This window comes from Pyrgilauda ruficollis, unplaced genomic scaffold, assembly GCF_017590135.1.
Source record: "Pyrgilauda ruficollis isolate IOZ18807 unplaced genomic scaffold, ASM1759013v1 scaffold58, whole genome shotgun sequence".
NCBI classification, from domain to species: domain Eukaryota; kingdom Metazoa; phylum Chordata; class Aves; order Passeriformes; family Passeridae; genus Pyrgilauda; species Pyrgilauda ruficollis.
In genome coordinates this window covers 2,830,326-2,851,388 of record NW_024527488.1, presented here as the reverse complement: position 1 = coordinate 2,851,388, position 21,063 = coordinate 2,830,326, and the positions used below count along the sequence as shown (strand labels likewise).

The window sequence follows — 21,063 nt, the reverse complement described above, 5'->3', positions numbered from 1 at the left end:
GGGGGGGGGGGGGGGGAAGCATTAAAATGACCAGTTACATGGTATTTGATAAATTTTTGATCATACTTGCTTTGCTAACTCTGTAGGATGGAGCCTCCTGCAGACTTTGTCGGACGGACTGGGACTGAAGAGGATATAAAAAGCTGTTACAGTTGCTAGGACTCATCCTTCACATTTTGTCCACTTGTATCATCCTCCTTGTTACTTTCTAGTAGTTCGAGTCAGATTTCTCTGGCAAAACTCTCTTTCCTTCGGGAACGCAGTACTTAAAATGCTCCTGTTTGGAAAAGGGGCTGATTTACACCAAATGAAACCAGGAGAAAAACAATTCTTGTTTATGTTTTAATGCTCATGTTTTATCTTATGTGGAAGCATCCAAGCCTACCATGGAACACTGCAAATTCCAGGATTGCATGGAAAAGCAGCATTTTACTTGTATAGAGCGAAAATTCAGGAGGAATTACAGGGTTACAGACCACCCCAAAGCTCCTTTCCATGCCGTGTAAGTTATCATTACTGCCAAGCTGGCAGAGAACCTGACAGTCTGAGATAAAGAAACTTCCCTGCCCAACCAACAGCAATTCAGATCAACATTTCAAAAAAAAAAACAACACAACACAAAAACAATTAAGATAAATTAAAAAAAAATACCTGCCTCAAAGTGTCAGCAGCTACCAAGCAGAAATAGTATTCCAAGGATCCAAGGATTTTCACTTTTCTACTGTTTAGAAAGTATCTTAATAACAGGCATTTGACATTCCATAAGAAGTGAGAAAAAGCAGCAAGACTCCATTCCTTCATATAGTGTTTCCTTTCTGGAGTAATAAAACACAAGTGATCTATCCTTGCTAAAAAAAAAAAAAAAAAAAAAAAAAATCCTGAGTGATTCTTTTTGTCTTTTTCATTTTGGGGGTTTTATTGGCCTTGGGCAAAAAATCAGAAAATACTCCATCTGACAATTATTAGATGAGTCCTGCACTGGCAAGTGTGAAACTGGAATGGTATCTTAATTAGCTGATACATGCTTATTTTCTTTACTAGGTTTCTAGGCATGTAGAAAAACATCAAAACAGCACCAGTGTTTGTTGTGAGAAGCTTTTATCGTGTCCTGTAGATTACCTGCTCTCCTCGTGCTACAGCCCTAGTAGGAACAGAAAGGATTACAGGATGACAGTGGGATGCATTTTAAACACCTGTTAGCAAGAGAGAACAAAAAGCCCTTCACACCTAAATGTTTTTAGGACTTTTATTGAAAAAATTTAAACCAAAAAATTACCAAGGCCAGTTTTACAATAAATTTAAGACATACAGAATGGCTTACCTGCTACACAGAAGAAACCTTATTACAGTATTTCTCTCATGCAACTCCTGGATTAAAGCCACATTCTCATTTAACATCAAAATGGATTATTTATACTTTCTTAGGATTCAACCTTAAAATATGATTTAAAAAGTCAATTTTCCAAGGGTTAAAAACACATACACAGCAAGATTCCCCCCTTCCCAGACCATCTCCCTATGTCTGATAACTGGCAGAAATAGACCACTGAGCTCATTTTTCCTTTTTTTGTTAATTCTAACCTGAGAAATTTCTTAAATAATGCTTACTGGGCTTTCATATTTGGCAACACGACTTCAGTTACAGAGCAAAGTGCAATTCCTTATTCTTGTCAGATACCAGTCTTTCAGTGCTTGTCCCAAAAGACACTCTCAGAACCAGGAGTAGCATTTGTCCCAAAAGACACTCTCACAGCAGCAGTGGTATTAGCCTAAACCTCCTTCTGTGCCCTTTTGGTAAGTTAAACCTTGTTAGTAATACCATTGGGACACTAACCTCAGGATGCAGAGTTCCCATCAGTTGTGTAATTCCCAGTATTGTGCGCTTTGAAAATATTTACTTTGGCATGTTATACTTTGTAGCAGAGTTGATTTTCTTTGTGCTTACTCCTGGCCTTTACAAAATCTGTCTTTTCTCTCTCGCATTTATTCAAGCCCTTTCCCTTGCCACCAGTTATCTCCCTTTCTCATAGCTGCGACAGAAGCAGGACACAAAGCACACAATTACATTTAAAATGTGAGAGCTACAAAAGCTGCTGAACAGCAGACAGTGCTCTGGTAAAAGCACTCTTAGTTGATGAATATGCTTGCAAACTCTGTGAATCTTTTAGTACATCAGTAAAGAGTTAAATTTTAGATGTGTAAGCTTACTAATATTTAATTTCAAACCCTCCAAATATTTGGTGTTTAAATGTGCTACTCACTTCACACTTGCTCCCCATATATAAAACCAACACTCTCCAAAGAAATGATAAAAAAACACTTGAAAGAAGTGATTTAACTTCCAACAGACTAGAACCTCTTCTACATTTTCAGTAAATTTGTATGTTACATCATTTGGGTTATTCAAAATTGTTTCTCTTCAGTTCTATCTGAACACACCCGATTTTCAAAAGAACAATGATTTCTTCACAGTTACTAGTCCTGTGTACCTGACTAAAATCCAAGAGAATATATAAACTGAGCTTCGTTTGCTCCATACTCTGCCTACTAAAAACCTTTAAAGTAACCATGGAGATGAAAAGTGCTTGATTGGAAAGGTGCAGAAGTCACACATCCTGAGAAATGGCTGGATTTTTCTGTTTGTTTCAGAATAATCCTGGTTGTGACTGTACTAAATACTGAAGTGTTTCAGTTTTCAACTTCTCTGCAGATTGGTTTCAAAAGAATGTTATAGGAGAGTACCACAAAAAAAAAAAAAAGTGGAGATACCCACACAGTTGGTATATGACAACCTTTTATTCTACTGTAATTTGTTGGCATTTTTGATCCCAAAAGAGGAAACAACAGACTTTGGATTCTCTTAAATGTGCTCAAAAACCAAATTTCTTTATTTTCCATCCAATTAAATTAGACAAGTGTTGAAAAATAAGGAGCAAACTAACTGTTTCAATAACCTTTAGTCTCACGTATCTTTTAAATTATACAGTGCAAGTGTATTTTGCATATCAGCACTGAGTGCACTTTAGAAAGGACATCTGTTGAAGTATTTCCAACAGGTCTTTATAGCACCATATAATCTGCTGTCAATTTAACTGCTTAGAATCAGCCAGAAAGTAAAATGATGATATTTCTATTTCATCTATTATTCCAAAAAAAAGAAAATAAATCTGGAAGCTTATGTTATCCAACTGAATTAATGTAAACAATTAATTACCAAACACTTGATTTTCACTGTTTCCAGTTTTGTGAACCTGGCTGACGAATTGCTACATGATCCTTCTGTAATGGCACGGTTTAATTCAGTGGTAGGAAAACATCACAGATGTATTGAATGAAAACATCTCTCTCTCACTTTTCCTTGCATTGTCAAAGTTCTCTTTGCAAGACGTGGTGCTGAGCCTTCTGCTAAGGTTCATTTTCAATCCATAATTGAAGAGAAAAGCAGTGACAAACACAAGAGGCTGAGTGCTGGCAAAGCCACGGTACAACACAATAGGAACAGCAAGGCCATGAGGAAGCAAGAGGTAACCGAGGTATCTGGAACAAACCAAACCTGCACCAAACACAAGAGAGCAGCTTAGCCCCACAGCACATTTTACATTCTTCCAATACTTGATTGGTCTGTTTTCTACTGACACACGATTCAGAATTTATTCAGAATTGAAGGAACACACCATCTGATTAGACATGAAGTACATGAACCTTTCATGCACTGATAAAAGCTGCTGTTGTTTTTCACAGGTAACGCTGAAGTAGCTGTGTCAGAATGGCACTGGGTTGAAATGAAAGCAATGCTGGTACTTTACCACTTCTGGTAATTGTTACCTACAACAGTCAGTGACCATCTGCTCAACACTACAAGAGGCTTGTTTTCCAAACATGAGTTCCAGTAAGCTGAATTACAAATGAGATCAGTCTGAATACATTAGAAAGATCACATGGTGTATTTCTGGAGGAAGCGGTCAAACGCATCGTAAATAGCTTGTCTGAAACAAGGAAAAGAGAACAGAATTTGTATAATCTCAGAAAAGGCAGATATAAGTGGCATTTTTCCATATATTTACAAAAGTATCTATAAAGCGATCATCACAATTTCAAAACAGTGTTCAGTAAAAATGTGGTATCAGGTGGTATTTTCTCCTTCCTTTATTTCTGGGATCTCTCACTTCAATCTAGTAATATATTTGTGTTTCAGGAATGAGACACATTCCTTGCACTTCAATGCAAGTCGAAATATAGATGAATTTGGAGTTTTCTACTCAAACACATGAGAGACATACACAGCTTGAAATTTCTGAGCAGCTATCATAGAAGTAAGGCTGAAGTTTTAAATACCAATAAACTACTGGTTAGCATACATTGACCCGATATAGTGCTATTCTTTTTTGTTCTTGCTTGGACTTCTTAAATTATGTGTGTAGTCTTCCTAATTCCTTTTATTTTAAAATTACCAGCACAAGTACTTAACTTTTTGAAATCTACAGAAGTGCACTCATAAAACTGATTTACATAACTGTCTTTAGAAAATCAACACCTGATATTACTAAGGCATGAATACATGCAAGTACTACTTATTTAACTGATTCAGTCTAAAATTTAATTCTAAACCTTTCTGTTCACCTTACCTGAAGAGTCCTTGTTTAAAGAGGTAGGCGCTGACGTGACCTCCATCCAGATACCTGATTTCACAACCTGGCCAGATCTCCTGGAGGCTGCGCACGCCGGTGCGAGGAATGTACGCATCCTCCTTGGCTTGTACCACTATGATTAAACTTGGGTCAACTGGAACTAAAGGAAAACAAAGTACAACTGAATTCATCTGTGCTAAGAAATGGAAACACAACAGCTGAGATTTCTGTTGTCAAAATGCTATTTTCACAAAAAATTAAATTATTTGAAGCTTTAAGAAAATCTCATGTTCTAAAGCCTCCAGCAGAATGTATCTGGTTTTTGATGTTGCAGTGGTGAGGCCATCAGTGGAAAAACAAACTAGCCCTTAGCCTTTCCACCCCTAGAGCAGAAATTCCTCAAAGACTTGTGAAGTTGACAGGAGAATTCTCTTTCCTCTTATCCACAAAACTCTACAGCATTAATGTCTGTTCTTTGAGATCCCTTTTTATTGGCAAAAAGAACTATTAAATTCAACACAATAGAAGTTTCATATATTTTTTCCCCTCAAGGAGGAAAAAATACAACTTTTCATACAAGAGGTCAGAAAGTACAGCGTATGTTCACTTTCTTTTCTCTTTCCTACATGGTTTACTTGCAGTATAAAAATCCTAACATATTGTTATACATATTTATTACTCATAAGTGAACTGCACCAATCAGGTTACTAGCAGGAATAACACAAATATGATGAGAAAAATAACACCAAAATTATCTTGAACACAGAACATTTCTCCCTTCAAAAAGAAAATATGTGATAAGTTAAAGGGTGACCAGCCAAGATGTCTGGCAGTGGGGTGTCACAAATAATTTAAACCTTTCCTTCTTTCATACTAAATCATATATACAAAATATGCAATGCTAAGATAAATTCAAGTCTTCCATTCAATTTTCCATGAAATCTGAGCATTAGGCAGATTTTCTGAAGCTCCTCTCTGGCTTCACTCCAAAGATACCCTGGCAGGGGATGCAAAGTCTCCCAGAGAATGACAAAACCTGGGAGACTATTGACACAATGGACTCCATTACTTTGACAAGTGCATCAGTGTCACAGATCCTTTTTAGTTCCAAGAAAGGTCAGTGTCTAGCTAAGCGATACCTGGATACATCTAGACAAACAAGAAGGTCAGTACATGGAATAAAACTTTCAGGGCTTTTTCTGTCTACTGAAGTAACTTTAAAAGCTTTAAGGAAAGCACTTCACTGGCATTCATCACAAAACATCTCTGGCTAGCAGTGAAAGAACCTATACTAGTGTAGATTCCTTTTATTGTGAGTTTCCTTTTATTTATTTTTAACATTTATTTAAATCTAAACACTTGTACAATGGAGTACAGAATGCCAGGATTAAGAAATCAGGTGGTACAGGGGCTCACTATCAAGAAAGCTTTGACACTGAAAGACAACAGTGTCTGAAGTCAAAGCACATTGTAGAAGATGCCTTCAGCAGGTTCATGCACAGCCAAACCACAAACTGCCACAAAAGGAATTCCGAGCCCCCACTCCAGCAGAACCTTCTAAGGCGGCTCTAGGAAGCAATCACTTGTTTGCATTGCTGCAAAGGGTTTGTCCTGAACGCCAAGGAATGCTGGACTATAGCTCCCCCTATATGCTATGCCTGTCCTGGGAAACAGTGCTCACCAGCCTGCAGAAGGACCCCCAAAATGTTTTTACTGGCAATATCACCCAAGCTTGGGGCTCAGCTATGCAGGCTACTTTCTATCCAAAGTCATTTTGAGATTTCTGCTTGAAAAACCTCACTAGCAGATTAATTAAGATTAATTACACCTAGGTACTACTCACATCACACAGGTGTTTTCTTCCTTTGGATAATACAAATTTGCATTAACACATATCTGAAAAAAGCCACTGCAAGGAAGAGGAGAAAAATGTGCAAAGACACTGAGAGGCAAATTTTTAATTAACTTTCTCATTATTTGGCCATGAAGAAGGAACAGAAAAACTATTAGGAAATGGAGTAGTAAATAGATGCTACAGATTAATGCTCACAATATTTCTATATTTCAGCAAAGGCGCCAGCAGGTTTCAACTTGAAGAAAATACCTTTTTCCCCACTGTATTTTATACACATTGATACAAAAAGATACATACCTGGGAAGTTAGCTACATGGGTACATTCATCCATTACTCCCTTCATGAACATTAAGGATTCTCTCTGCAAAGTATCACTCCTTCTCCTTGTAGTTATCCTGTGTCCTTGTGGGCTGGTTAAGTTTTTATTGCTACTGCTACTGGTGGAAAAGGTTTGATTTATGCACTGCATTTTAGGAGCATCTTGCATTAAGAGTCCTTCTGAAGAGGCACTTAGAGCACTTCTATTTGTGGCAAAGCTGTGAACTGATTCCTTAGATACAGTGTCATTCAAGGACTCAAAGCTGAATATTCTGGAAGTCATGTCCATGTCTGCCAGACTGTCCACACTGTCAGGGAAGTTCTTCACAAAGTCTTGTCCCATCTTGAAAGAATCCGTCTAAACAAAGACAACAATTAAGGGTTTCTCCCTTACACCAGTTGGTTAATTTTATTTTTAAGATGAACTCATAATTTAAAAAAAAATTAAAAATTAAAAAAAGACACTACCATCACTGCTCACTCCTACTTTCAGCTTGTAGGTCATTCAATTAAATCCTGACCATAATAAATCATTCTACATTTCTGTAAGTTTCAAAAAATGCAGGAGGGTACTTACATATACAGAAGCTTGTGATATAAACAATTGTTTTTCTTTCTATATTAAACTCTGAATTTGTAATTACAGTAATTTAAGCTTAAATGACCTAATAATAATAATTACAGAAAAATTAACATATGCAACCCCGTCTAATGTTATGTTTAAGACTGAAAAATTGACAGTCTCTAAATACTAGGGTGACACAAGCTGAACATCTTGAAAAACATTTCTTCTTTTCATTTTGTCTTCTCTATCAGTGTTGGTGGAATGTATTTGACTTAAAAATGGCAAGTGCCCAAGTAACAACTATCTGCACCCCAGCTCCTCTTCTCCTGCTGTGAGGTATTAGAAAAAGAACTATGATGAAAGAAAGAATCTTAGTGGGGGAAAAAAGGCATTTATCAGAATTTTGATATAATACATTTTATGTTGTAGATTACACTAGGTGTGATCAAAGGAAAAACTTGTAGCAAGGGCTACACTTTAATCTCATTCTACAGGTGAAGTATCAGTTTTTTTCCTAAGGTTTTTCCTTCAAAGACTAAATTCATCAAAGCACAAAGAAACAACATGCCAGTATGTTCTAGCTAAGAATTGTCTGCTTTTAGTGGAAGTAAAAAGAAGCTGCATTATTTGCTCGATTTGCACGTGTAAATATTAGCAGCTCGGTAAAAGAAACCATACTTACTCCACAATATTCAAGCATTTGAATGATTTCTTCTTCATACACAGTTTGTGTAAAATACTGTTTCTCCAGCTCTCTCCAGTTCACTGCCTTACTCAGTACACCCTGAGACGATAAACAAAAGCATTCAGTACACAAGTAAAACCCAGGGGTCATTTTAAAATAATGACACACATAGGAAATTGACCTGGTCCTGTCCTGATTTTTTCAGTGGAATTCTGTTCCCAGACAGCCCTCAGAATTATTGCAATCAAAGCACAAACATATATTATAACACAGGACATGGAATCCCACCCCCCTGTAGCCAGCCCAAATATTTTAATTTACATTTCTGATTATAATCTAACATGCTAACAAAAAATGTATTTTGTAATTTGTTAATTACCGTAGTGAAGACTGCAGAGGCTGTTGACCAGGAAAGACATGGAATTAATGGCAATGGTTTAGGCCAGTTTGTCACTGCCAGTGAAGCCATCTAAAATCAAAGGCACTTATTACACATTTTAATATTGAATTCACAATATAATAAAAATAACTCTCTCATCTTCAATTTCTTTGTTTACATGGTATTTATGAAACATGTGGTGCCAAAGAGTTAAGGACTGTGGCAGCTGGATACACTTTCACCTATTTAGAAATTACTATCTAGTCTCCAATGATATTTAAAAAATAAACATTGCTCTGGAAAGGACTCATTTCAAGGCTGAATGTGTTTTGGTTATAAGAATTCCCAATAGAATATTTACTAAATACTCCATTTATTACAATTAAAATTCAATTAATTATATTTGTAATCCATTAATTATCATTATAAAAAGAATACAAGCTATTAGCTGTTTAAAACCATAAAAAACTTCTATAAAGCTTTCCACCAAGCTCTGCAAGTTTATTTCAAGGCAAAACAAAGACAATTGATAAGAAGAATTATTTAAAATTCTATACTTTCAAAATCTATATACAAGAAACAGAATTTGAGGGACAAGTAATTCAACATGTTAAGAGCTTTTTCTTTTTCTGTCCTTTAAGTCTGAATTACTACTTTTGCATTAGTTCTCAGAACATATTTTTGTGACTATTCTGTTTATCCCAGAAAAAGCCAAAGCAAGTAAGTTCAATGTACGGAAGTTCCCTATATGTTACGTTCTTGACAAATTTTATTTTATTAATACGAAGCACCTCATGTCTGTTCTAGATGTTCCAATAAGTGGATTTAAGGAACTGAACCATAATTCTATTCTAATTATTTTTATTAATAAAAAGTTACAAGAACACCACACATCTATGTTCGGATTCTCTCAGCAGTAGAATTCTCTCCCTTTTTGCAGACTGAATCAATGCTTACAACCTTCCATTGTAAAACACATCAAATATCACTTATTTCAGAGAAGTTTCTGATTCAGCAGGGTGATGCTGATGTAAACCAAAGGTGCTCTGCACATTTATGATATGTACAGTTATAAAACTGTGCTTTAGGGGAATATTTTCCTTTTGGGAAACACCATTACCAACATTATTTACTGAGCTCCTAACAAACAAAGGTATGCTGTTTTAATCAGGTTTGCGCCTGTGTCTCACAGAGCTGTGATAATCTGCAGAGACACAAGCAGTAACATTTTAACTGTATATCAGTCTTTACTTAGTGATACACTCCTGGTTTAGTTTGAGCATGCACAGTGTCACACAGAAAATGTTATCCACCTCACCACAGAAATCTCTGATCAGTATCAATGATCACTGACACCAAAAATCGCCTCAATTACAATATGCCTACAAAGAGGGGGTATTTCACACAATGCATTAAAACACAAAGGTTTAAGCAAGAAGAAAGGAAGAAAAGAGGAAGAATTAGCAATCGATCAGTGCAGACTTTCTTTCAGCAAACATTTCTGCCCCCCACCCTTGTGGAAAAAAAAACAATTATGTGAGAAGTTTATATTCTTATTAAGCCTGCTGGGAGATGGCTGACAAAGGGCTCTATGATTTGTCAGTACATATTAAGGATTATACTAATTCAGCACCACAGAACAGGAGAATTGCCAACAATTTGTTTCTCATGACTCTAAGTGTTTATTTTAAAGCACTTTTGAGATCAACACTGTAAAACAAATTATTTCCGTACGCTACGTGATCAAATGAGAAGTTAAAACAAAAATTACTGAAGAGGAGATATAAAAGCTTACATGTCCTCCCATGGATATTCCAGTCATCCCTAGTGGTCCATAGCCTTCTCTCTCTAGCCAGTGCAAAAGAGCTGCAGATTCTAGTATTAGAGCTCCTCCCATCACAAACAGGTCCGAGACATTTTTTAAACATGACCGTCTTTTCTCCCCAGAAAAGGAAAATAGAGGGTTTATTTTCTAAGATTAGATTCTGACAGTTCTTATCATTCCATATATACTTTTATATACAGCTTCAGCACAATCCCAGAGAATTTTGGAGATGAACTCCTGTTGATTCAACTGGAGGAAAAAGCAAGCCCAGATTTTCTGACACTTGTAATTTTTTGTCCATGAGGACTAGAAATAGACACCTGCCTATGCTTTTAATGTAATACCACTGACAGCTTGGTCTTTTGGAAACAATTACCAACATTAGTGTCTCATTAGAAGCAATATTCTGACCTGTGAAGTTGTAACAGATATTTTAGAAATAGAATCAAAGTGATACAATCCTAGGCATACCCTAGCTTGTTTTCAGAAACAAGTTTTTTTTTTTTCTTATTTACCTGTTTTACATCATCGAAAAATTGCACACAACATTTGAAGAGCAATCAGTATGTCAGCTTTGGAAGCACTCATCAGTGCCACTGTAAGACTGAAACTGTAAAGTGGGAAGTTTGTCACGGTATTGAGAAATTCAGGCAGTGTACTGCAAAGCACTAAAACACAGAAGACACAAAACAAGTAGAAATCTATTTGGCTGAGCCATGAGAGGGACTCTAAAAATAATAGACCTCTAACTTGGGGAGGGGGGCTGAATATTTTCAGTACCACAGCCAGGTTACAAAGGGCTCCTGGCCTCTCCTGCCAGCATGCCAGCGTCACATTTGCGACACTCTGAAGCACAAGGACAAAGCTGACTGTGAAGTCACACAGAAATGAACATAGCTGCTGCAGAGCAGCATTTGCAGCCTAATGCAATTCTCTCCTACAGCTTAGTGAGATTCCTCACCTCTCTGCAGCTGCTGTATTTATTGAACACTGTCACCTGTTACACTGGTGCTGTGTAACCCTGTGTTGGAGAGTGACAATTGCCTATTGGGGCATTAGACTGAGCACCCCCCTTGAAACAATCCTGACACACCGGACAACTGAGAACAGAGTTATTTAATCAATTCTTCTGCATCAGATTCTCCATAACTGGAAATTAACCTACCAACGGATGTATTCCAGCACACGCTTTCCCCTGTCATTTTCCTATAATCTTACAAAAAACACCTTCTCTGTGTCTTCTAGTTATGTTAAATGTCTGAGTTAGGATTAAAAAGGATTAAAATACCAACTCATATTTGGACTTTGCCTCAGACACATATCCTGTTGAATTCTGATAATAAGTCTGTGGTTTGGAAAATGTAAAAACTAAAAAACCAAGACTGCTAATTTCCAATTTAAGAAACTGACTGAAAAAATAAATCCTGTAAAATACTGAATATAGCATAGTGATCTGACTAACAGCCAATCAACACCAGATTTATTAATATGCCTGTAAATTGCTAAAAGATCTTGGAAAAGCAAAATCCTAACAATTATAATTCATTATATAAATTATATAAATTATAATGGAAATATGCTATCTGAGCAAAGATTATTCAGGGCTGACTGAAAAATAACAGCAGCACTTGTACTGCAGTTGTGAGTCAGGAAAATAAAATGGCCCTGGCTTGTACTCACACAAGATGTTTGCATCTCACTCCATCCTGCAAGTTCCTGTGTGCAAACTTTCCTGATCCCTGAGATCTCCTAATACAACACCCAAAGCAGTTTAGCAAACAGCAAACAATTTCACATTGGCAGGTTACAAGTGGTTTTTGAAATGTTTTTTTCTTAATAAGCTATCAAAATTTAAATGACTTTTTGTTCAAAAAAGAAGAAAAGAAAAGCAGTATTTTAAAAACACGGTATTCATAAATGTAATAGGAATACTTACAATTGATCCTTAGGTTTTCTACAGCCATGTAAAAGACTCCAGTTAAAGAAAGTAAAAAAGGCTTTATCAAAACTGGTAATTAAAAAAATAGATAAATAATATGCATAAATAGCATGAATTAATTGAAATTTGGAATTTAAACTCCCAGTGCTTAATAGGCACTACATTAAATTCAGTCTATTTCAATGATGCAGTTTGGAACATTTTACTGTTGTCAGATATATGGGTAGGAAAAAAGTGTAGCTTGAGATCGTAGTTAATGAAACAGAATAATACTGTTATACAAGATGACAGAACAAAACTTCACTGTTTTTAAAAAAAACCCATCCAAATCTGAAGTGGTAACAGCAAGTTTCTCAGAAGTTACCTGAGGTACCATAGAATTGTGTTTAATGGCCATACTTTCTTTGCTTCTACCACTGGGTACCAAAAAGTTGATATTTTATAACTGTGGTAACTCTTCTAGCTTCCAGAGAGGGCATTAGGAATAACTACTGTATTTTCCATAAAAGGATATAGTAAGGATTTTCTAGCAGCAGGGAAGCCATAGAGGCTTCTTTAATCATTGGTCGTGCCATTAATGTGCGTCTCCTCCAGAAGTGCTAAAGACAAGACGTACAAACAACATAGATAAGGGAAAATTTATGATTGAATTTCTCAGTAACAATTAATTTTACATTTTACACACTCACATGGTCTCCAGTGCCTGCTAAATGAATGCACACAGGTCTGTGCTTGCCATTCCATCTTCTGGGTATGATGAACTGAAATCTGTGAGAAAAAACATCTATTTTAGCAGAGTAAGAATATCTATTAACAAGCTGCATCAAGAGAAATTAATTAAAAAGTAAAACCAAAACAACATAAGTATTTGTAACCCATGCAGGCAAACTGCCAGCAATTCAGCTACATCATTTTTCATGAACACATTCAGCAAATAAAGGAATCCGAAAAGTAGGACAGAACAAAGGCCAAACAAGAAAAGGAGCCAAGATGAAAGATCATGTTCCTAAAAAAGTCTACTACCTCATCATCACAATTTAAACTTTGCAGAGTGGAGAAATGCAACTTCAGATAAAGAGCAGCCTAAACAAGCATGTCCAGCTCTCCTAGGCATCATTGCTATTTTTCTCCTGAAGGCACAACAGCTGAAATTGAAGATTAAGATGAGTAATAAATAAAAAAATATCAAAACCTCAGCATACAAACCATGAAATTATTCTATACACTCAACATCAATCAATTAATGTCTTCTGCTGCTACGTATTTAAAGTTCAAAATACTGAAAAAAAAATTCCTTCTAAGTCACCACTATTTTCCCCACAAGATGGAGCACTGTTACCTACAAGAGTGTTACACTTCAGGAAATACATTCATACCATCTTGAGGGAAATTTGTACAGAGGGAAATTTCCAAACTGCCACAATACTGGCCAAAGTAACAATTATCATAACTTGGCTAGAAAGCACAAGAGATCAGAGATAAGGAAACAGTGAGCATAGTCCAGTATGGCACTAATTAGTTTGATAATATGAACAGGTTCTTTCTCTAACCGGTAGAGGTAGAACAGAACGGATTTATTGAACCAACCTTTTTCTCACATTCCTTAATGTTACATGCTTAAGCACACACATAAAAACATCAACCAGTATTACTGACAAAATTTACAATGTCAATATCAGCTCGATGTTTATGTTTAAACTCAACTTTTATGTTTATGTTATTAAACAAAGTCTGGGAAACAAAATCATCATGACAGTTCAGCTCCAAACTAAAAGCAAACAGAAATTATCCTCCATTTGCAAACCCACTTCTCATCTGCAAAGAAGTGTTAGTGTGAAACCAGCACTGTTAGGGAGCCTCCAGCTTTCTGTAAGAATGCTTTTTAAAATCTTTTTTTTGCTTGTTTGCCAAGTAAGAAAGTAACCAGATCCTCTGGCTACAATAAAATAAGTGTGTTACTTTATCACACATACAAAATTTTTGTATTCAATGGAAATGGAAAGCTGGAAAGGCTCCTTCAAATACAACATAATATGCTTTGATATAAACAGCTTCTCCTGCCACATATAAAAATGTAGCTACTGTTCTTCATTTCCAGCATCCCTCTCATTTGTAAAAACCAAACCAGTAATTCAAAAAACTCAGGGTATTCCACAGCTTTGTGCAATATGATTTCTACACTAAAAAAAAAAACAAAAAAAAAACAAAAAACAAACAAAAAAAAAAAAACCAACAAACCATCAAACTAAAAAAGTAATACTTTGCTAGTGGATCTATTTTTTTAATACATAGACTGAACTACCATGTGAATAAGATTTTACAGATTGTTTGCATTACAATCAGTTAGTTGCACAATAAAGCTACTTACAGATCAGTATTTCTCTGCAGCACTAATTTCAGAAATACCTCTTGGTTTCTCTTACCTTGCTACAAGAGATTCGACTGGCAGGATACCTGGGACACAATGAGCCAAGGGGGAAATGAAATGCCCCTCAAGGATTTTACAGTCTGATTGCCCCTCAACCTGCAGAAAGAATGGGACAATAGCAATAAATATTACGTCAGTCTTCAACTTGCTCTGAAAGCAAATCTCTTAAAGTAGAATTTGTTGTAGCATAACAAATAACTTCTTAAAAAAACCCAAAGCTGAGCCCTACTCCTAAAAATAGGATACATGTTATCAACAGGGTCAAAACACTTTTTTTGAACTTGGCTTTTATTAAATAACTTTTCACAGGAATCAAAGGCGCAATGCTGTCCCATTTTAAATGTATTTGACAACACAAACTAAGTTTTGAACACCTTTTGAATTTCAACATTTGATGTCTCACTGCCCAACTATTGCACTACTGGGAAAAAAAGGAAAAAAAAGTATCTGTACAGGCACTGCTTTAGTCTCTATTTCCTTCCATTCTCTTCTAGTAGCCTATAAAAGTAGCCTGGTGTTAAGTACCAAGTTATTTCACCTTTATATACCCTTAGGAAAATAAATGTAGTTAAATCACATAATCTGTTGCTTTAAAGTACCTTGTCAATGAACACTGGGTAATCTTTTGAAACCAGCTTCTGGCATTTTTCCCTGTTTCCAATAATCTTTCTGAATTCAAATATTCTGTTGAAAGGAAACAAGTAGAGAAGATTCAACTTTTAATCTAAAAAAAAGAAGAGACATATTTATATAAAATTTCAGGAGCTAAAGTAAGCCACAAACAAATAAGTCATGAAGCCAGCATTGCATTTACAGATTATTCAGGCCACCATAGAGTAGGTAGCTACCACAGGATGCTTTTAAGTTAAAAAAAAGTCTCAGGTACCTTGCTGGGAAACAGAAAACTAAGAGGCAAATCTGGTTGCTTTCTTCTGGTACTTAAATGGGCTGCAGAGCCACACAGAGTAAATGAAAGAAAACTCTTCTCAGAGGTATACATGTCCTTCCTTACTGAAGGACATGAACACTGAAGATGCAATGGTTGTGCGCTGCAGTGTAAGAAATCCCTCCTGGAGCAAAGTGAAAGATTGCTTTCACAGTTAAGCACATGAAAAAATAGCCCAGGGAAACTATAAATGATCTTCATCCTCAAGGGATGAAGTGCCTGCCAAGTGAATGAAGTGCCAAGAGACTTGAAGAAACAAAGAAGTCAGCTTTGTTTTGAACAGGGATTTTGACTTGATGCCCTCGCACTGGCCCCTTCAACCTTAAATAATCCATAACTTGCTCATTCCTATGCTCATAAATACACACTTTACCTGACAAGCTAGAACAGTTTTGAGTGAAAAGTACAGAGGAATGACCTGTTCACCTCCCCAACACCACAGAAAACCCAAAGAATGGAAAGAAAATCCAGTATATCACCATACCAAAAATAGCTCTACTTTTTAACCTTTTCTTTTCTTATTGAAAACAGCAATTGCATTAAGTATTTCTGAGAAAGTAAGGATAAAATTGTGAGATGAGTGTGGAGGGTAAGCTAAACAAAGAGATGTTTTGTTTGACAATAAAACTTCTAAAAAAACTGCATTTATGTCTTTTTTTCTAGTTAGGTGAATACTGAAGGCTAAATCTCACCTCTGCTGAGGAATTTCAACCCTTGCTAACGAGTTGAGGACAATGAGTTAGGAGATTACCATTCATCACATCATGGCTGTGCAAACAAAATTTCAGATTAGCCAGAGTAGTCTGTCATTCAATCGTAGATAAGATTGAATAATGATCACTCATCAGCACAGTGATGAGTTAAACAAAAATAAAACCCCTCCTCCCACGAGGCAGTGTGAGGAGTAAGGAGGAGGTAGCATTCTTCCTTCTTCATCCAGGTCAAGCCAGGCTGCTGGGGAACAGCTCATCTTCATCCCAGTCAGGGGCAACACATAGAACAAAACTTTCTTCCCCTATGAAGACCAGCAAGCTTGCCTCCTGCTTCCCCCCACCCCCAACTTCTGATCTGCTGGGAGAGGGTTTTTCCCCTGAATGAAGAAGGAGGAACTGTAGCTGATATCACTGTTCCCACCAGCAACACTCCCCCACTGCCATTGGGTGTGGGTGTGATCACCCTCCAGAGCCCAGGCAAGCCTTAGACGGGGGAGCAGCAGCATCAGTCAGAGGCTCCCTGAATAGAGACACATTTGGACTGGAGCAAGATGGAGATGGGGCACTGAAACTTCCCTGTGTCTCACCAAGAACCTAAAGGTCTTTAAAAGAGAGGGTTTTGATAACATTAAAGTATCCCATTTTGGATACACACATGGAATAGAATACAGAAATGCTGCAATCAAAACAAACCCCACTGGTTTTGGTTATTCTATCCAAAGCCAACACTCTCATTTTGCAGGAAAGTCTGCTACTTAAGAGAAATATCAACTGAAGACAGACACACAAAGCAATCCAAGTGCCATTTCCATATCTTGCACGTGAACTTCAAAAAAAACAAAAAAAGCTCCCATAAAACTCCACTGCTATCCAGTGCACAAAATTTTATTTCAGAGTTTTCAAATGTTTCTTTATTTCTTTATTGATTTTCGTATACATACGAGTGAGCTTATTAAATGCAGGTTTATAATTTCCTATTTAAATACTGCACAATGCACAATATATATACTGTCACTTCATTTTTATACTTAAGAAATACAAGTGCTCAACTTCAAAGTGTTCATCTCAATAGTAATTAATAAAAATCATCAAATGCTTAAAACTTAAGAGATACTTCCTTTTTTTTTTCTCTTATTTTCAAGACAACTAAAAAGTAAGTTTACTACTTCGGGCTGTCCGAGAAACTTATGATTAAATCTTACACTTTTAAAACTAATTAGGAAGTTACAGAAAGATAGCAAGAACCACTTTAATGTTAAACAGAAACAATTCTCCTGCAGAAATTCATCAAGTTTTGTTTTTGGAAAACACTTCCAGAGATGCTGTTTCAAGTATGTCATCATATAAACACAAGTAAAAACATAGTTGGACACATAGACATTCTCTCAAAAAGAGTCTCTTCAAACAGGAAAAAAAATTGCAAATCCTTTTAAGGCTTCTTTTAAATCCAGTTACTCCCTTAGTATGGAAACACATGATTTCTGGAACAGAACCAACTTAAACACTTCTGGTATTTTAAATACAGGATAGCAATTACTGTTGCTACTTCAAGGGTTGGGTTATTTTCTTTTAATGTAACATATCGTTTATGCTGTTACTTTTTAACAAGTCACCTTTTCAGATCCTCTGGCTTTCCCCATCCTCTGATGAAAAGTTTAGTGAGGAGAAGCTTTCGGTACAAGACATCTAATTTACTTACACCCATTAGCAGCACACGGTCATCTAGGGAAAAAGCAGAGGTAAAAACAAGGCAGTTAAAGTCTACACGAGTGGGAAATTCATTGATTGTAACACAAAATGGGTTCTTATTCTGGTTTCTGCATTAAGGAAAAGCCATCTAATGTATTCCAAGAAAGTTACCCTCGATATTCAGGTCAACTCTTTTCATTTTAAACAAAATACAAAGGCAGCTGATAAAACCTGTTGGAATTTAAAATGCTTATTAAAAGCAGATATTCATTACACCACTGATGACGAGCCAGCTGAAGAGGCACATCTGGACTACATCAAAACTACATCTTCAAACTACATCTTCAACCAGCCCTAACTGTACTGTACAGTTGAACTGATGAAACCAAGAGTAGCACTGATCTCTGTCCTCTCCGTAGAGCTACAATGGCAAAACCCTTCAGCCAGTGTGGGCTCTCATAAACACATCTCAGAATGGGAGCTTGAAACAATGGTTGGGTTTAACCACTAGAAGACTTCATCTTAATGGAGAGAAGGAGGAAGGAGAGAGGAAGAGAAGGAGGTAAAGAATGCAATTCCAGTCACTGCTGCAGAGAAAGCTCAATTTTGTAATCTTGCCTTCCTTGGTGTGGTAAGCATATATCCTAATCCTTGCTTTATCTGCTCCTTTCCAGTTCTGATTTTTCTTACGGTTTTCAAAGTGATGCTCCTCCCACTCCTTTCTGGGAAGAAATCACACCCTCAAAATCCTTGCCAGGGTCATTTCTCCTTCAACAAATACACCAACTCAAATAGAGCTAAATCTAATGAGATTTTAGGCAAGCTGAGTATTATTTTCAAAGCAATACTTACTGAAGTGAACAGGGAGCCACTGCTGAGCTCTTCCAAAGAGGAAGAAAAAAAAAAAAACAAAAAACCAAACACTACTAAAAAGAAGAATTTAAATCTGGTTTCTTGGTCAGCAGGATACAGGTTACTCAGTTAAAAATAAAGTCCAGGATCTGTGCACACCTAAGAAAACAACAGATTTAATAAACAAACACTTGGTTAGTAAGTTCACTTCAGGCATTTTCTAGTATTTCCAGATCCCTCCATACTAAATGTACTCCATAATCTCATCACACTCCAAAATAGTGTAATTTAATTTATGGGGTTTTTGAAATTTTAGTTTCATCCAAAAGCGCTTATTCTGCCACACTCCAATATGGTCATTTTTAAAAATAAACTTGTTTGACTATAACAAGTCAAAATTGTAGTCAGATTAACAAAAACATTCCTCTGCACTTCTAGAAAGCCAACATTTAAGAATCAATATACAGAAGAGGAGAACTCTCTCTCTAGAGAAAACCTAAAATAGATTACTATCAAGAGAAATTATAGGCACTTGAATTTTAGAACAAGTATGCTAGAAAGCCACAATGGCTCTAGGATGGTTCAGTCACTACAAGGTAAAAATAAACACATGAAATGAGCATAAAGTCATAGTGGGGACGCTTTGTTTTAAAAACATGAAAATGTAGATTATGCTTTGAGGCTGAACTCAGGCCTGACAAGCTGTGTGCTGCACCAAGGGAGTGCCAAAACAACTTTCTAGGCAAGCACATTATATTTAAATGCAATATTGATTGAGGCAAAAGCATTGTCTCATCCTCTCTTCTGCTTCATTGATGGAATGGAGACTCTGAAGTAATTTGAGACATTTCAATTAATCAGAATCAAGATAAAAGCACTACTGGAAAGAGTACAGGAAACACTAAAACACATTTAAAAAATATTCCTAGTATGTGAAGTATGCTGCATAGAACTTTTCAGAAATATCAGTGAGATAAAAAACTTGGGAGAATGGCCCCTATTGTATCTCTGTAACAAAAGGGCAGGACATGCTCCAGTCACTGCCCATCCATGCCCACATGGCAAGGCAATTACAAACACTTTTAGTGCCAGGAAAGGCAAATCCAGCTGCTGGAGGCTTAAGTTTTATAACTTCACATTAACAGGAGGATTTCAGCAGTGAGGATTTGAAATGAATGAGAGAATCAGGCAAGGCTGTTTCAGAATTAAACTCTATTTCCTCCACTTGTCAGCACACATGCCACATCCCGATCCCACTGTGAGACAGGTCAGCTGGAAGCAGTGACCTGATAACGATGCTGTGGAGCTGTGTGGCCCAAGAGACAGGATCTGTGTTATGAATCTTGAATGAATATATTGTTAACACAGAAAGCTTTACATAATGTGCTCTGTGAATGGAAACTGCAGCAGATACAAAAAGCACGCTAAAAAGAAACAGAAACAGACATATAAACTCATCCAAAATCCAAGACATAAAAGGTATTGTTTTTTATCCGTGCAAACAGCTTCAGTTAAAAGAAAAACACCTCTGGAAAGTACATGAGGACTTCACTCAAGGCCCACAGTGTCGTTTCTATTCTATACATGGATGTGAAAAAGCTCCCACCCAGCAGCCAACCTGAAAAAACCACGGAGGCTATTTTAGAAGGCGGAGTTGTCAGCTTCCCTACCCTCCCTCTCTATTTAAAAAACCTTTCTTACAATTAACGCCAGGTCCTTTTCTTATAGAAGAAACGACTGCTTAGAAATCACAGAAATCACACCAAAGTCACGCCAAGGCAGACACAAGCCCCCGAATAACTCCACAAAACGGGACGGGCACACAGGAGCCGGAGGATAAACAACGGGGCCTAAAGGAGGGCTGCGAGCAGCTCCTGCAAGCCTGACCCGAGCACTCCAAGAGGGCGGGTGCGACCCCCGATCCCAAATTTCTGCCACCCCTCCCTCCGAGCCCGCCCTGGCGGTACCCAGCGCCCGCGGGAAGGGGCGGCGGGAGGCAGGACACGGCACCGCCACCCCTCCGCCCGCCACAGCTGCCCCCGGGCCGGGCAATGCCGTGAGGGGGAGCCGCTCGGGCAGCTCCCGCCTCTCCCCCGGCCCGGCCCGGCCCGCGAAGGTCACCCGCTGCTCACCCGAAGCGCTGCCGGTGCTGAGGCACCCACATGGGAAGGCGGGAGCGGGAAGCGGAGGAAGGCCCCCCAGCGGCGGGCAGGCGGTACCGCGCGCGCTCGGGCTCCCCCT

General features: G+C 37.4%; 1 protein-coding gene across 1 annotated transcript; it reads right to left on the bottom strand.

Annotated features, from left to right (window-relative positions):
• Positions 1 to 1,232: 1,232 nt before the first annotated feature.
• Positions 1,233 to 21,015, bottom strand: ABHD18 (abhydrolase domain containing 18). Its single transcript, XM_041482250.1, has 14 exons — positions 20,955 to 21,015; positions 18,823 to 18,981; positions 17,895 to 18,003; positions 15,222 to 15,306; positions 14,618 to 14,718; positions 12,884 to 12,962; positions 12,709 to 12,793; positions 12,192 to 12,219; positions 10,226 to 10,364; positions 8,431 to 8,520; positions 8,049 to 8,150; positions 6,781 to 7,159; positions 4,626 to 4,788; positions 1,233 to 3,986 (listed from the first exon to the last, which is right to left on the bottom strand). The coding sequence occupies exons 3-14, from the start codon at positions 17,984 to 17,986 to the stop codon at positions 3,935 to 3,937; spliced, it is 1,395 nt and encodes a 464-aa protein (XP_041338184.1). The 5' UTR covers positions 17,987 to 18,003; positions 18,823 to 18,981; positions 20,955 to 21,015; the 3' UTR covers positions 1,233 to 3,934.
• Positions 21,016 to 21,063: the final 48 nt, after the last annotated feature.

Coding starts and splice junctions, on each gene's coding strand:
- ABHD18 (XM_041482250.1), bottom strand. CDS start 17,986: ATGGGTGTAAGTAAATTAGATGTCTTGTACCGAAAGCTTCTCCTCACT. Junction 12,220..12,708: donor GCTGCTAGAAAATCCTTACT/ATATCCTTTTAT, acceptor GGAGTCTTTTAC/ATGGCTGTAGAAAACCTAAG. Junction 7,160..8,048: donor AAATGCTTGAATATTGTGGA/GTAAGTATGGTT, acceptor GTCTTTGTTTAG/ACGGATTCTTTCAAGATGGG.